This window comes from Cervus canadensis, chromosome 10 (assembly GCF_019320065.1).
Source record: "Cervus canadensis isolate Bull #8, Minnesota chromosome 10, ASM1932006v1, whole genome shotgun sequence".
Taxonomy (NCBI): domain Eukaryota; kingdom Metazoa; phylum Chordata; class Mammalia; order Artiodactyla; family Cervidae; genus Cervus; species Cervus canadensis.
Genome location: NC_057395.1, coordinates 37,070,347 through 37,087,181, shown reverse-complemented (window position 1 = coordinate 37,087,181; position 16,835 = coordinate 37,070,347). Strand labels below are relative to the sequence as shown.

The 16,835-nt window shown below is 41.6% G+C and overlaps 1 protein-coding gene across 5 annotated transcripts in view; it reads right to left on the bottom strand.

Moving 5' to 3' along the window:
* Window positions 1-553: 553 nt before the first annotated feature.
* Window positions 554-16,835, bottom strand: part of MAP3K8 (mitogen-activated protein kinase kinase kinase 8) — a 34,553-nt gene continuing 18,271 nt past the window's right edge. For all 5 annotated transcript variants that reach the window (XM_043479966.1, XM_043479967.1, XM_043479971.1 and 2 more), the window contains 6 exons: window positions 13,298-13,465; window positions 10,618-10,879; window positions 9,006-9,112; window positions 4,116-4,268; window positions 3,161-3,407; window positions 554-1,685 (listed from right to left, as the gene is read on the bottom strand). In XM_043479966.1, coding sequence (XP_043335901.1) covers window positions 1,555-1,685; window positions 3,161-3,407; window positions 4,116-4,268; window positions 9,006-9,112; window positions 10,618-10,879; window positions 13,298-13,465 — 1,068 coding nt within the window. In that variant the 3' untranslated portion in view covers window positions 554-1,554. The remainder of the gene's footprint in view (window positions 1,686-3,160; window positions 3,408-4,115; window positions 4,269-9,005; window positions 9,113-10,617; window positions 10,880-13,297; window positions 13,466-16,835) is intronic.

The window sequence follows — 16,835 nt, the reverse complement described above, 5'->3', positions numbered from 1 at the left end:
CGGAGGTAACAACGCCTCTTTCACAAGTGCAGTGTTGCAAATTACAGGGAGGGCATGTTTATATAACACTGGTACAAGTGTTCAACACTATTCACTCAGTGAATGATGGATCAGACCCCCATTCAACTGTCTTCATTAGAGTTTGTAGACGTGATTGAAATCTGCCTTCTACAAAGGCAAGTTGGTTATGAACTTGACAATAATTGGCATGGAGAATGCAAGCAGGTATTCAGAGGTGGTATAAAGGTATAAAAATAAGATGCAAAATTGAACCACACTTAGCCTAAACCAGCAGCTGAGAATTATTTCCCAACCACAGTGAGAATTATTTCTCAAGCACGATGTGCTGAAAGTACACAATCCAGATGACAATCCAGATGACAGCTATGGCTTCACACAGCAGCAAGAGCAGAGATGCCCACATACAACATGCAAAGCTCCCAAAGCTCTCGGGAACTTCTGGCCTCCTCATGGCACACGTTCTCCTCCAGGTTCAATGCCAACCCCTAAAACCCATCCCTGGGCCAGTTGAGAATCACACTCTTTACAAGACTTCAGGCAAAATACTGAATTTATTCAGCTGATTTGACAGGTCATGTTGGATAAAAGTATCATTTTCATTTGCATGATGTAAAAACATACTTGGAATACTCACATACACTACAGTGTTAAAAATATATATGTATGAAAGATTCGTGAAGGCATTTGATATAAAACATACACAGTATGCTATTTTAATATACAAACGCTTTCAAGAAAATAGAGAAGTAAGACTTATAAAAGTAGCATCATTAAGAATTTATAAATGTTCCATTTTTCTTAAAGGTCACATTCTCATCCTTTGGGATGTACAAACATTATGTGGTTTAACACAGTTTTATCCACATTCAAAACATCATGTTTCAAATGTCTGAAGCATAGCATGTACAGTACAAAATGTTTCCATAGGAACTGAACCAAACCTGTCACTAGTGGCAGCGGTCACATGGCTCCCAATTCATCGGTTAGCCATTTTTAAGACACTAGTTCAGCTTATCGCTATAATATTCAAGTTGTTCTATTTACCCCAAATATAAAGACTTTCATTTCTATCAGCATTTATAGACAAAGGCTTGAAGAGTTATTGTACAATATACACCAATATACACCATATATACACTGAGTTAAAAGAAGTTCCCTTAGTTAAATTATTAATAGAACCAAGAACAGTCATTGTAGGCTAATATATTATTCTTGTGATTGGTATTCTTAAAATTTTGAGCAAAGTGCACAGTGGATGGAATCAGTCACTGAGAAATGATCCTTCCGTGAACTCTCAGCTTCCTTAGAGTCAGGCATGCCACCTGAGAAATGAGAACTTTCCAGCCTAGTGGGCCAAGGGTAGCTTCACACATCAACACACAGGAGTCACATGGAGTCACATTCATGAGTCGGAGGAGCCCAGCCAATAAAAATACAATTCCCTCGACGGAGACCCTGTGCAGAGTCAGCAGAATCAGCTCCCCAGAGATCTATGAATATTGAGTCCTAATTCAGGGCAAACGCCACCAGCCATTAGCCATACTCTAGGGTCGGTGGACCCCGGACAAGGTTGAAATAGCCAGCAAGGGCCCCAAGGTCTATGTAGAGAGAACGCTGCCTCTTTAGCATCTCCGATTCCTCAGTACTCCCAGTGCATGAAGAGTCTGAAAAAGGAAACATTGAAAAAATAAAATAAGTGATCAGGGGACATGTTCAATAATAGATGCCTGTTCCCTCAACTTAACAAAAACAACAAACTTTGGGCCTAATGGAACAGCATTCAAACTCTGTTGAATTATTACTAAAAAGCCGTAGTATTGGGGGCTTCCCCGGTGGTCAAGTGGTTGAAACTCTGCCTGCCTGTGCAGGGGCTGTGGGTTCAGTTCCTGGTTGGGGAACTAAGATCCCACATGCTTCAGGCTGCATTTCTGGCTGCAGCCAAAATTTTTTTAAAAGCCATAGAGTTGAACATGATGGGCTAGTTTATGGGATACAGCACAGACAAAAGAATTTAGAAAAGAGTCAACCACCACAAAAAATTAGCTGGAAATCCTGGCACATTTTCCAACATCCCAGACAATTCTTTTCAAATGCAGGAAAGTCAGATAAGAAGCTGAGAAATGCAAATAAGCATTCCAGGCTTGACATCTGGGTTTGGACCCAAATACATTTAGAACATCACAGATTTCATAATAAAAACAGAAACCCTTCTTCATGCATATCCAATGTTCCTGGAATGTGTATCGTTTTTCCTAAACGGGAAAGTTTCACAGCTGGAAGAGAGATTTTTGAGCAGAGGAAGACAGAAATGCAGGTTGCCTTCAAATTCAATATTTTATCAGTGCTGTGATGTTTCCAACCAACAGCTGGCATAGTTTACCATAACTGCATTATACAGAGTTCCACTCTTTGCCAACAGCAAAATTGTCATGCTTGGTCTATTTTTAAAAGCAAACACTCTTCTCTGTTGCAAAAGAAAGCAAGGCAGAGGTAATTCTCAAAGACAGTGTTACCTCCATCTGCACTGGAAACCAGTTAGGCTTGCTGGTAAATTAGCCAATTTTTTTTTTAATTATGACTTTTTTTTTGCCACAACCCATGGCTTGCAAGATCCTAGTTCCCCCATCAGGAATCAAATTCATGCCCACTGCAGTGGAAGCATGGAATCTTGACTACTGGACTGCCAAGGAATTCCCAGCTAATTTTTTCTTTCTTTTTTTTTGGTATATGCTTTTGCCAACATTCTTGCTAAAATCTCTCCAACGACTTATAGCATGCAGGAAGTTACTTCAGTTTTTTTTTTAATTTTATTTAAGTCAAGTTGATTGACAATATTAATTTCTGCTGTACAGAAAATTCAGTTATATATATATATGTATATGTATATGTGTGTGTGTGTATATATATATATATATATATACTTTTTCATATTCTTTTCCATTATGCTTTATCACAGGATATTGAGTATAGGTTCCTGCACTATACAGTAGGACCTTGTTGTTACCCATCCTACATATACTAGTTTGCATCTGCTAATACTATTTTTTTTTCCAGGCATGTTCATGAGTTCTATAAGAAGGTGGATGGAGACAGAAAAAGAAGGGAAGCCAGGGCACTGCACACCGCAGGGTGTCCATACCGGCAATGTTCTCAGGAAGCTCCAACTCCTTCCGGCTCAGCAGCCGCTTCCGCTCAAAGAGAGCAGAGTCCAGACTCTGACAGCGGGGTTGATCCTCCCTGGAGGGGTTCAGCGCCTCATGTTTCAGTAGGTCTGCTGCCCTAGGCCGGTGATTGGGGTTCCTCTCCAGAGCAGCCTCAATCAGCTCTCTCATACCAGGACTGCAGTCCTCAGCAATATCTTCCAAAGGAGGTGCTTGCTTGTGAATCTGTGAACAAACCAGCTCTCTTAGCATCAATGGCATGAACATATACCCTCGACAGGACAGGTATTCTAGTTACAAGACCCGGAGAGTCTTTTGTTTTGAAGTGAATACAGCGCATAGCCTTCGGTAACATTTCCTAAGGACACTGAGTGAAACCCATCTTTTGGTTAAAAGCAGTCAGAGATAAACACTTGAGGTCTGAATACACGGCTTTCCATAGGAGCAATGCCCAAAGGTCCCTGTGCAGAAACCGGGAAGCGCCTGCCTCTCAATTTCTCTATAGTCAAAGGAGGTGGGGGGGGCGCTGTGTGTTTCACTATGTGCCAGGCTAGGGTAGGGGATCTAGAACCTAGTACCTTCTTTCTGGGAAGTGTTCAAAGAACATATACATCTTCCTCAGTTCAATGATTTATGCTACTCTGATGTTTTTCAGTGGCATCGTGTGTAACAGCATAGCAAATAATTTCTGCCTGGGCACAGCTGGGTGGGTTTCCACAGGGTGATCCCTCCATGTGGGAGAGTTAGGGTTATACTAAGCCTAGTACATGGTCAGCATACCATGGTTAGCATGCTGAGCGTATACTAGTGTTACCATAGAGGACGATGGTCATACTTCACCATCATCAGATGTGTGTACTATCAGAGAGAGAGCAGCTCTCCTGAGCAGGTGAGATGCTCCAACCCCACCCTCCCCGCATCGTCACCACTTACTATGTACAGGTAGGAGGGGTAGGCGGAGCGCGGGTAACGCTTCACCCAGGGCGGGGTGCCCGTCTGCATGTGGATGAGAGTAGCCCCCAGGCTGTAGATGTCTGCTTTGGTCGAATGGCCCCTGCAGAGGATCACCTCCGGACTCATGTAAATCTGAAAGAGAAGCAGGAAGGTCAGTCTGACCCCCTCATGGGTCTAGGCACCATTTCCCTAACCCAGTTCTGGAAGCTGGCACATGCCCCTTGCTGTATCCACTGCACACTTCGTCCCTTGAGAACAGCATGTCACTGCTGTGTTCCCTTCAGCAAAGGAGTAGCACTGGCCCGTGGGCACTCAGGCAGCTTCACCCTGCAGCCTCACAGCACGTCTCCCCACGGACTCAACACAAGGCAGCAAACTAGCCATGGCTGAGAACACATCTGGCACTCCCACTCAAAGTTCTGCGAAGCAAGGATCGATGTTTCCTGTTCCTACTAAAACACCAATTCCTTTTGTATTTCAATGGACACTAAAATACACGTCCTCATTTCATGTTTGGCATTCAAATGCCAAACAGATAATTATCTTCAGTCATCAAAAGCATTAGAGGTCCCCAGAGTATCAACACCGACTACACAGAAGAGAAGAATTTACAGTGTAACACTGGAGGACTTCCCTGGTGGTACAGTGGATAAGAATCTGCCAGCCAATGCAAGGGACACGGGTTTGATCCCCAGTCTGCGAAGATTCCACACGCTTCAGAGCAACTGGGTCTGTGTGCTGTAACTACACAGCCACATGCTGCAACTACTGAAAAGCCCATGCACCCTAGAGCCTGTGTTCCATAATAAGAGAGAAGCCACTGCAATGAGAAGCCCACGCACTGCAACTAGAGAAAGCCCCTGTGCAGCAACAGAGACCCAGAGCAGCCCCCAAAAAAATAAAGTGCAATATTGGAAAAGTGATCCTAGTGGGTCATTTCTATGAACCTCTTCTTATTTCTACCTACCAGGGAGCCCAATGACTAAATACTAAAGGCAGGCCATGTTCACATTGTGCAAGTTGGTTTTATGAGCCAATGCTGGAAAAGGAGGGCTTGTTTTAGAAGCAGTTTCCCTAAGCAGTGTGTGTTTCTAAAAGAGAAAAAGAGCAAACACCAGTGACCTGTCTTCATGGCTGGTACAGGTACAGTGCAGTTCCTACCCTCACCATCAATATTTAGCTTTAACAACTTTGGATGCTGCCATGAATGTGGGGGGTGGGGGGGTGGTGAGTATTCCCAGAATACATTTCAGAGTAAATAAAGAAAGAACTGGCTTACAAAAACTGGGGAAATTGCCCAGTTTCCCCACCTCACTTGCCTCAAGTACTTCCTACAACACACTTCCGGGCTGCCTGGGCTTGGTTCTTTACTAGGTTTTTTTCTCTCTCTCTCTCTCCTTGGACTTTCTTACTAAATAAAATCGCAAAGTTGAGCAACACACTCAGTGGTCAGGACAACTGTTAACAGAGGTGCCTGCCTCCCCTCCCGGCCACCCCGGCGACTCTCCTAAGCAAGGATTAGGCAAAGTGTTACGGCTGGTGTCACCAGCGGCAGCTGTGAGCCTGGGGCCCTGGAGGGGCTGTGGGGTGGCGTGTGGTGGGGGCAGATACCTTGCCCAGAGCCCCATGGCTCCCAGTTCCTGACTCCTTAAGCTCTAGGGAGCCACAGTAGCAGGTCATGGGGTCAAGGGCACTTCCTGAAACAGGCCTGGGGGGAACCCAAGTCAGGCTCTCTGGGGGTTGTGCACCCTTAGCTGTGGACCCAGGAGCCTAAAGCTCGGCGGGGTCGGGGGGAGGGATGTCAAGGCCTTCACCTCCTAACACATTTATTACAAAGGGGAGACTCTGTGTGTGTGTGCGTGTGTGTGTGTGTCCCCACGTACTTGATGATGATATGTGACCTTATGTAAGAACTTTACAAAAGGAACAAGGCTATGAAGGGAACTCTAATTACTTATTCACATTCATTATTTCTTCTCTCTCTGTACCAGGGAATTCCAAAACAATAGTTTAAAGATAGGCTGGATTAACCCTGTGTAAGTGCATCACATGGCATGGTTACAAGATCATGCCCCGAATAGGCAGGCCACGAGTGACCAGTGTCTGTATTTGGAAGCTCGGCTGGGGGGTTCGGAAGTTAATCTGATCAAACTGAATGATCAAGTTCTAATGGAAGGTGAATCTGCACGGCTGACCCTGACTAATGATACCTTTCTTCTTGCTCTTTGAGGATGAGGGGTCAAAACAAGTTTTCTGAGAAGTGACCTGTACACCTCAACTCATCAGCACACTTCCTACCACACTTCAATCACAAGTGCCAGACATACAGTAAACAAACACGGGTGGATCAGAAGAGTTTTTACAGCTAGGAAGGCCAAGGCCAGTTTAGCACTTCATAGAAAGCAATTAACATTTGTGAAAATACTTCAATCCAAACTCCTATTCAGGAATAGACACTGTGTTGCTATCTCGTACTCAAACACATACTCTTCTGATAGAAAATCCCAGAAAGGAGATGTCTTTCTCCAGTTATTGCAAAATGTCCAATTTGATCATCCTGCCGGGAAGAGAAAGGTATTTTCCATCTTTAATACCATAAATAGTTTGTTTCTCAAACTGGCTCCAGGAAAAAAGGGTAGAGTGTCACATATCTGAAGGTCTGACAACTGCCAAAACATGCTGAAGTAGTTCCAAAAAAATCATGTCAGAAGTGTTAAGTCTTATTAGATTTTGTGCTTTGGGGAAGTATTCCCAAGATCTGGAGACTAAAACATGCTTAAAATAAAAGGTCTACAGTTTTGTGAATATTATTTTGCTTGAAGACAACTCTCCAGGATCCTCTCCCAAGTATTTTCCAGAATAAGTTCACTAATAAAAGCAAAACCAAAGATCTCTTCTACTGCCCAAGAAAGTCTGCTTTAAGAGAGTTAAGAAAAGGCTTACACAGCCTGGATGGGAGGAGGGTTTAGGGGAGAATGGATACATGTGTATGTATGGCTGAGTCCCTTCACTATTTACCTGAAACTACCACAGCATTATTAATTGGCTATGCCCCAATACAAATTAAAAAGGTTAAAGTTTGAGGTGGGAAAAAAAAGGATAAAAAAAAAAAGGCTTACAGAATCCCAGCCTAAAATGCAGACAATTCTTTTTGCAACTGCGTGCATGCGTGTACTCTGTCACTTAGTCGTGTCTGACTCTTTGCAACACTTTGGACTATAGCCTACCAGGCTCCTCTGTCCATGGAATTTTTCAGGCAAGAGTACTGGAATGGGTTGCCATTTCCTCCTCCAGGGGATCTTCCCAACCCAGGGATCGAATCCACATCTCCTGCGTCTCCTACATTGCAGGCAGATTCTTTACCGCTGAGCCATAGGAGAAATCCTTGCACTGCAACTGAGTCCAACGCAATACATTTACTAGCTAAACTAAAGGTTATCTTTTGATTAACACCAGGACTGACCTGGTAATCTTGAGGCAAAGATTCACCAACTGCCCCCTCTTCACTTCCTGAGGGCACTTTCAACAGAGAAGGGCATGGGGCTGAGGGGCTCTGATAGCTAAACACCTCATCGTCATGCAGATGGGCCAGGAAGGCAGATTCTACCCCCATGTACCTTCCCAGATGCAACCAACCCCATACCCATCATAACTGACTGTGAACTAAATGGCTGGTCCTTTATTAATAATCCAGGTAAATTTAAAATAGGTCCTAACTCCAGAATGGAGTCCTTGTTGGCTTTGTCTTGGGTTCCATCCCTTGCAGGCACAGCAGCCTGAACAATCAGATGTCCAACAGCCACTCACTACATGAATCAACTATGCAGCCTAATGATGTGAATGCTAAATATATTATTTGAAAGCTCGTGAGTGCATTTCTCTGAATCTCATTTAGATTCAGGAAAGTTTTGTTTTTGTTGTTTTCGTTTCACAAATGAGTTGAATATTATAGTAAGCTTATACCTTCAAATTTCTTTCTTTTAAGAGTCCAAGTTCATGTCAATGTATGACAAAACCCAGAGCAATGTTGTGAAGTAATTAGCCTCCAACTAATAAAAATAAATGAAAAAAATAAAAAAATTAAAAAAAAGAGTCAAGCCCCCCCCCCCAAAAAAGAGTCCAAGGATTAAAGAGAGGCCTAAAATATCAGATCTCAATAAATGTTGTCCTTAATGATCATGATGATTATGGCTGTAACTGAACCAAAGAAGTAATACTATCATACTGAAAATGTACATATTAGTTACACAGCAGTTAAACCTTAGACTATAGACTCAGAAAAAACTAGATTCGATTCCCTGATCTGTCAGTAGCTGAATAACTTTGGGCACTTTATCTTAACCTCTTCAAGCTTATTTTCTTGTTTTAAAATGGTAATAACAGTATTTCCCTATGATAGTAGTATTGTCAGGATAATATAATCCAAATAAAGTGTTAAAATGAGCACACGACACAGAGTGAATGCTCATTAAAAACGTTCCCATGATAATAATGATTTAATGTAATGGATTTCTTCCCCTTCTTTGTCCTTTCTGCAGTAATGATAGAACATCTTATTTTTACTGTTGATAAGATATTGCCAGACTGTGCTGGTGGTCCAGTGGTTAAGAATCAGCCATGCAATGCACGGGATGTTGGTTTGATCCCTGGTCAGGGAACTAAGATCACACATACCTCAGGGCAACAAACCCATGTTCCACAACTGCTGAACCTACTGGCTCTGGAGTCTGAGCACCACAACTTGAAAGAAGCCCATGCATCACCACGAAATACCCTGAATGCCACAATTAAGACACAAGGACAGCCAAACATAAATAAATACTTAAAAAAAAAAAAAGCTATTGCCCATTTTCGGATGAACATAATTACCTCTGTTCCACGGAGGTCCTTAGGAAAATAGATCTCTTCGGTCATTTGGACACTTAGACCAAAATCCACCAAAACAGCTTTTGTGGACATGAAAACAATGTTGCTAGCTATAAAGAGATGAGAAATTTTAGTAAAAAATTGTGTATCTATCCATAAACAAGATGGAAACATTATTTAAATTGTGTTGCAAATAAAGATACATTGAAATGCTTCCTTTATTGAAATGAGTGCATTATATTCAAAAGGAAAGGTGAATGTGGGTGTGAGTTTAGGTAAAAATCACTGCAGATTTGTCAAGAATTCAGTCAAAGTGGATATAAATGAAGGTAGTCACTAATAATCCTCAAATTACAATAGCCAAGACATGGAAACAAGCTAAGCATCTATCAATGGATGAATGGATAAAGAAGGTTTATACATATGCAAATTTTGTGATTAACTATACACATATAAGTTGCCTGATATATATTAATATAATGGGATATTATTCAGCCATAAAAAAGAAGGAAATCCTGCTATTTGTGACAACATGGATGAACCTTGATGGCTAAATAAGTCAGACAGAGAAAGACAAATCCCATACTATCTAACTTTTATGAGGAGTCTAAAAAAGAAAAAAGCAAGCAAACATAGAAACACTTAACAAAGTGGGTACCAGGGGTGGGGGCAAAGAGAATTTGGGATGCTGGTAAAAAGGGTACAAACTTCCAGTAACGAGATAAAAAACTTCTGGGACTATATGTCCAGAAGTAATGTATAGCATGGTGACTATAGTTAAAATTGTTGTTCAGTCGCTAGGTGGTGTCTGACTCTTTGTGACCCCATGGACTGCAGCTCTCCAAGCTCCTCTGTCCTCCACTAACTCCTGGAATTTGTTCAAATTCATGTCCACTGAGTCAGTGATGCTATCTAACCACTTCATTCTCTGCCACCCCCTTCCCCTTTTGCCTTCACTCCTTCCCGGCATCAGGGTATTTTCCAGTACTGAATGGTACTGGAAATTTGGTATGGTATTTTTGTAAGTTGCACATTTTAAAAGTTGTCACCACACAAAAAAATTATAAATACATGAGATGGATGATGTGTTAACTAATCTTATCATAATAATCATTTTGCAATATATACATGTATCAAATTACTACATTGTACATCTTAAACATATGTTATATTGTCAATTATTTCTCAATAAAGGTGAAAAATACTTTTTATCTTTTGTATACTGTGTACTATCATCAAGCCACTTTCTGAAATAAAAAGTAAAATACCCAACTTTTCTCAGTACGAGTTTTGCTAGCCCAATTTATGCTTAGATATTGATCTCTCCTATGGACTCCCCACAATCTCTTACTCTTAGAAACCAGTCAGGCTCATGCTTAGTTGCTCAGTTGTCTACGACTCTTTGCAACCCCATGGACTGCCAGGCTCCTCTGTCCATGGAATTTTCCAGGCAAGAATACTAGAGTGGTTGCCATTTCCTTCTCCAGGGGATACTACTGACCCACGGGCAGTCCTCATGCCATCAAGGACCTTCATATTGAACAGAAGAGCCCATCTGCCTAAAGTCCAACTAGTCTGTGTAAGCCAAAAAGGGACACATCCAAAGATAACTCACGTTTAATGTCATGGTGGATCACTTTCTTTGAGTGCAGAAAATCAAGTCCCTTGAGAACATGTTTTGTCACCCAAATAATCTCAAATTCTCTCATGGGTCCACAGCTCTCCAGTTTCTCCAGGACAGACCCTCCTTCGCCTGCTTCCATGAAGAGGTGGACAGTTTCACCCCATAGAACGGCGCCATATAACTCGGCGATGTTCTCGTGCCGGAAGCAAGCCTGGATTTCCACGTCAGACGGCTTAAATTGGTCTACTGGGATCTAGAACACAAAAGCACAAAGAATATCCTCAACAACCCCAGGATAATGAAAAATATACACAATATAGGTCAACTTACAAACCAGAAGGCAAACAAATGCCCTCAAGGATACTCTGATGTATTATGAAATTGTACTCCTGAGTAAAGATAATGCTTACTTGGGATCTGCCTTTACATTAACATCTGCATAAGGTGAAAAAATTCAAAATGAGAAAATAAAGGACAAAATAATAAAATACTACTTTCATTTACAGTAGAGACACCCAATGAAAGAATTGTTCATGATTGGCCCAGAGATGGTAATTTCCCATCTGTTATACATGGAATTTCTACGGTACTAGATTTGGGTCATTGTTTTCAGTCTTCCTCGTCACAAAATACTATCTCTAGTTTCACCGTTCATGTTCTAACAATGCATTTAAATAAGCACTGACCATCTATTCTATGGAGAATCAATAGTCATTAATAAAGAAAGAAGTAACTCTTTCATGACAGGAATGCCTCCAAAATAAACTGTTAGATTGAGGTAGGCAAGATGCAGAAATGCACATACTATGTTCCCATTTGTAAAAAAATATTCCACTATACAGACACATGTCCATAGAAATTTTCTGGAAGGACATGTAAGAACCCATTAATGGTAACTGCTGCAAGGAAAGGTGTCTCATTCTTTAGGCTGCATCCTTATGAACTGTTTGGGGTTGTTAATCATCTTACATGTTTCTCTTTTTTAAGAAAACACACAGCTTAAAAATTAAATATAAGGACTGCAAGGAAAACAAACCCGCAAAGCTATTTGCCATGTCTTTTGTGATAAAACTGAAAAACAGAACATTTTCTGGCCCTAAGAGCTTTAAAAAAAAGTCTCTAGATTTTTTTTTTAAACTTGGACATATTTATTTATAAATGCAACCTTCAAATAACTACTATATTACTTCCTTTTTTCCCTTAATAACAGATGCTCTGGGTTAACCTTTATGGAGGCACAAACGAGGCCCTCACGACGAAAAGAGAGACTGAGATAATAGTGTCATTATTTTCTATTTTGTTTTTTGTTAAATCAAAAGTGAGTCTGTTTAACTGCACTTAAAAAAACTTTAAAGTAGAAGAGACATACACAAAAATGCAAAACTGATTATCACACTCAATGAACTTTCAAGTAAACACACCCATGTAACCACCATGTAGATTAGGAAACAACTTCACCTGCATCCCTGAAACCCCCTGCTGACCCCTACCTATCACCGCTCCCCACGGACACCCACTAACGGGATTTCCAACAGGTCTGTTTAGTCTTTTGGGCCTTTATAGTGGGTTGGCCAAAACGTTCCTTCAGATTTTTCCATATGATGTAATGGGAAAACCTGAACAAATGTTTTGGCCAACCCAGTATAAATGGAATCTCATAGACCAGATCCTGTTTTGTGTCCAGCTGTTCTAGCTTCACCTAATGTAGATTCATCTACATCATTGCAGTTGTAAGTCATTTCTTCTCTTTGCTGGACAGCATTGCATTATATAAACACACCATATTTCAACATCTGCAAACTTTCCAGTTTGGGGCTATTGCAAAAAGTGCTGCTATGGACACTCCAGCACATGGCTTTTGGGGACCGTGGATGCATGACTACTGGGCAGGCACCTGCAGGAGCGGAATTGCTGGGTCACAGGGTATGTGTCTGCTCACTTTGGTAAATCAGGCCAGTCTTCCAAAGTGGGGGCACCTCAGCAGGTGCTTAATGTTTAATAAGAAGAGATGGGGTGTCTTCAATACTGGTCTATTTAAGTTCAGTCTTTGGGGACTTCCCTGGTGGTTCAGTGGCTAAGACTCCACGCAGCCAATGCCGGGGGCCCAGGTTTGATTCCTGGTTGGGAACTAGATCCAGGATGCTGCAACTAAGAGTCCATGCCAAAGCGAAGATCCCACATGCTGCAGCTAAGACCCAGTGCAGCCAAACTAAATAAATAAGTAAATATTTTAAACATAAATAAATAAATTCAGCCCTTTAATCTGTAGTCCTGAGGAGTCTTGTGGCTTTCCGAACAGTGCCTACTTCCCTGCCCAGTCCCCTCCCCTGTGGGTGAGATTAAAAACAGCAGCAAATAAATTTGCTCTTGCAGGAGAGCTTCCCTCCCCCATCCCACCACAAGAAGGATGCAGGCATCCAAGCTGGCACTAAGTAAGCTAGTACCTTCTTTTTTATCAGCGCAAACTGACTAAACTCAACTATTGTACTTAAGTAGACTTGGGGATTAAATGACCCCAGGTAGGAAGCCTATCTATAAAACAGAGATGCTCTGTTGGACTGAGCACCCTCAAACAAGAAGCAGTCAAAGGGCAGCCGGCTTTGTGTAAAGAAACACACAAAAGCCCCAACACCAACACTCAGGGCAACGTGTCTGGTTATGACGTACATACCAATTTACATGCCATCCTTTTCTTAGTCTTTATATCTTGTGCTAAGTACACTTTCCCAAATGCCCCCCGAGGAATGAAATCGGAGCCAATGTTCCTGTAGGTCAGCTTCCAAGGGATGAGCAGAACATCAGAGTCTATTTGGTAGCGTCCATTCTGAGGAGTGATTACCTACAACAAAGCAAACACGCAGGAAGGTGAGAATTTCAGCAAGGTTCTCTTCCAAGACCCACCCTTCAGGAACTGGTTGTGTTAGAAGACATTCTTACACGCAGTGTTAAAAATGAATGTCACTGTATGTAATCCTAACAGTGTACAGAGGCTATATTTAGAGCTTCAGCAAGACAGAGAAAGCATGTCACAGAAACACGTCACTGGCCAGACCTGATCATATTTCTATCTGCATGTGAGTAATTCATTGCGAAAGAGAACTTTAAAAATGGTTTATCTAAGGCACCCTGATTGTTGTGACCAAAAGGCTGAAAATAAAGATTGCAGAAATGTAAACTGTACACGCAAGCTGACTGGTTTCCAATTAAAATGTGCTAACCTGTCAGTCTGCATAACTATTACTCAGAGATGATGCACTCAGAGAGAGTGCGGAAATGAACCGATGGATCACAGAGGATTCTGGAAAACAATGTGTTTTGCCAGAGCTGTAAGTTGACATAAATAAAGCAAAGGCAGAATTATCTCTCATCTACTCACTCATTTAATGTTTACTGAGGGCATGATATGTGCCAGGCTCTATGTTTGGTGCTGAGAAGGCAAGAACAAGAGACAGACAGTCCCTGAGCTCTGAGGGTTCACGAGTCAGCAGACACTTTGAACAAGAGGTCTGAAAGACAGCTGACTCAAAAACTGAGAGCAACAACCTAAAGAAGATGTGGTACACATACGCAATGGAATACTACTCAGCCATGAAAAAGAACGAAGCCATGCCATTTGCAGCAACACGGATAGACCTAGGGATGATACAAAGTGAAGTCAAACAGAGAAAGACAAACACCACATGATATCTGGAGAAGGAAATGGCAGCCCACTCCAGTACTCTTGCCTGGAAAACCCCATAGACAAAGAAGCCTGGTAGGCTACTGTCCATGGGGTCGCAAAGAGTCAGACACGACTGAGCAACTTCATTTCATTTTCATATCATTTACATGTGGAAACTTTAAAAAAAGATACAAATGAACTCATATACAAAGCAGAAAAAAAACTTATGGCTACCAAGGGGAAATGGGAGAGGATAAATTAGGAGTTTGGGATTAACATACACACACTACGATATATAAAATAGATAACCAACAAGGACCTACTGTATAGCAAAGGAAACTCCACTCAATATTTGGCAATAATCTACAATAGAAAAGAATCTAAAAAAGAATGTACAGCATAACTGAAACAGTTGGCTGCATACCTGAAATGAATCCAACATTGTAAATCAACTCAAATAAATAAATAAAAATAATAACTAAAAAATTAAGAGAGATATCTTGATAGCAGTATGGGTTATAAGGGTATGTACCCATGTCAAAACTCATCAAACTGGATGTTAAAGATCTTTGTATCCTATGTGTATGTGTTAGTCACTCAGTCATGTCTGACTCTTTGTGACCCCATGGACTATATATAGCCTGCCATGCTCCATTGTCCATGAAATTCTCCAGCCAAGAATACTGGAGTGGGTGGCCACTTCCTTCTCCAGGGGATCTTCCTGACTGAGGGATTAAACCTGTGTCTCCTGCACTGCAAGCAGATTCTTTACCATCTGAGCCACCAGGGAAGCCCTCTGTGTATTCTACTGCATAGAAAGCCTATCTCAATTTTTAAACAGTGAAAAATTAAAGGAAGAATTAATAATACTTAAAATGAAAACAAGTTAATAAGACAGTTCATGAGAGAGGTGACCTGGAGCACATTCCTTTAAAAAAAAAAAATTGTGTAAAATATTTTTCAAGGTCTAGAATCTCAAAAATACAGGTTTTACCTATAAATCATTAGTAATATTATGACTTCAGATTATGAATTCAGGAATTATGAGACTATCAAAGTGACACAAAGTTATTTCAAGAACGGAAGAGGCTGCAGGGGAATGCGGATCACGTGGGGAGAGAAGATAGCGATTCATCTCCAGACCCGCTGGGCTGCTCACACGACCCTGCTCCGGGAACAACCCTGGTGACCATAAGGGTTATTCACTCAGGACCCATTATTACTAATCGTAGCTACACCCCACAGACATGCACACTATTAGTCAGGAATGAAGCAGAGAAAGATGCTAATACTTAGAAATGTGAAGTTACTGACACTCAAAACTTTAGCATTTACTGAGCATGGCCGCCGTGCAAGAGGGACCATAACTAAGCAGAGACCACGGTCTTGCCAAGTTTGAAATATGACCTCATTTCAAGAAGCGTCACCTCAAGTTCCTGGAGGCCACTTCTACAGGAGGCTGGGGATATGGTGGGTTTAGTCCTCAAGACAGAACCGTGCCCTCGGCACCAGCTGCACTGGCTTTACTGCCTCTTCCTTGTTATTAAACATTTACATATCCAATTGCTCTTGATTCTCCAGGGCTCACTTCAGGGTTTAAGCAGCCTTCAGAAAAAAAAATGTTACTTTTTTTTAGGTTTGGTTTCGTTTTTTTTTTTAATCACTGAAGTATAGTTGATTTACAATGTTGCGTTAGTTTCAGGGGTTCAGCATAGCGATTCAGTTACATAAACACATATATATTCTTTTTGAGGTTCTTTTCCATTATAAGTTATTACAAGATACTGAGTAGAATTCCCTGTGCAGTATGGCGGGTCCTTGTTGTTTCTCTATTTTATATGTAGCAGTTTGTACATGCTAACCCCAAACTCCTAACTTCTCCCTTTCCCCTCACCTTTCTCCTTCTGTAACCATATGTTTGTTCTCGATGTCTGTGAGTCTGTTTCTATTTTGTAAATAAGTTCCTTGGTATGATGTTTTTAGATTCCACATATACGTGACATCATGGGATATTTGTCTTTGTCTGGCTTCACTTGGAAGTTTTACTTTTGTTCAACTCAAATCTGCTTTAACCCACTCTGACCCAGTGTCCTCTTAGCTGAGAGGATGAGGGTAATAATACTAGCCATCTGCTGAGTGCTAGCTCTGGGCCAGGCACTGTGCTGAGTACTTCACACACTAACACATCAGGTTCGCATACGTCTGTGATGTAAGGACTCTCTTTATCTCCACTTAGAGATGAAGAAACTGACTTGAAGAGGTTAAGAACTCAGTAGGCAGTGACAGAGTCAGGTCTGTCTGACCTCAAGCCACAGCTCCTATTCTTTAGATAAGAGTCTTCAGTTTTCCAGAGGTTGTAATTAAAGTTGAACCCAGTGACCAAATGCCTAATTTATACTCCACTGAGATGGCTTGGACTTCTCCTCTTTAGATCAAATACTGCAGTTCCTTCACCCCAGTTTACCATTCCCCCACGTTCTTCTCTGAACGCCCTGAGAGTTCTCCAGGCCACCTCTGATGACAGACCCTGAACGTGCAGGGTGACATA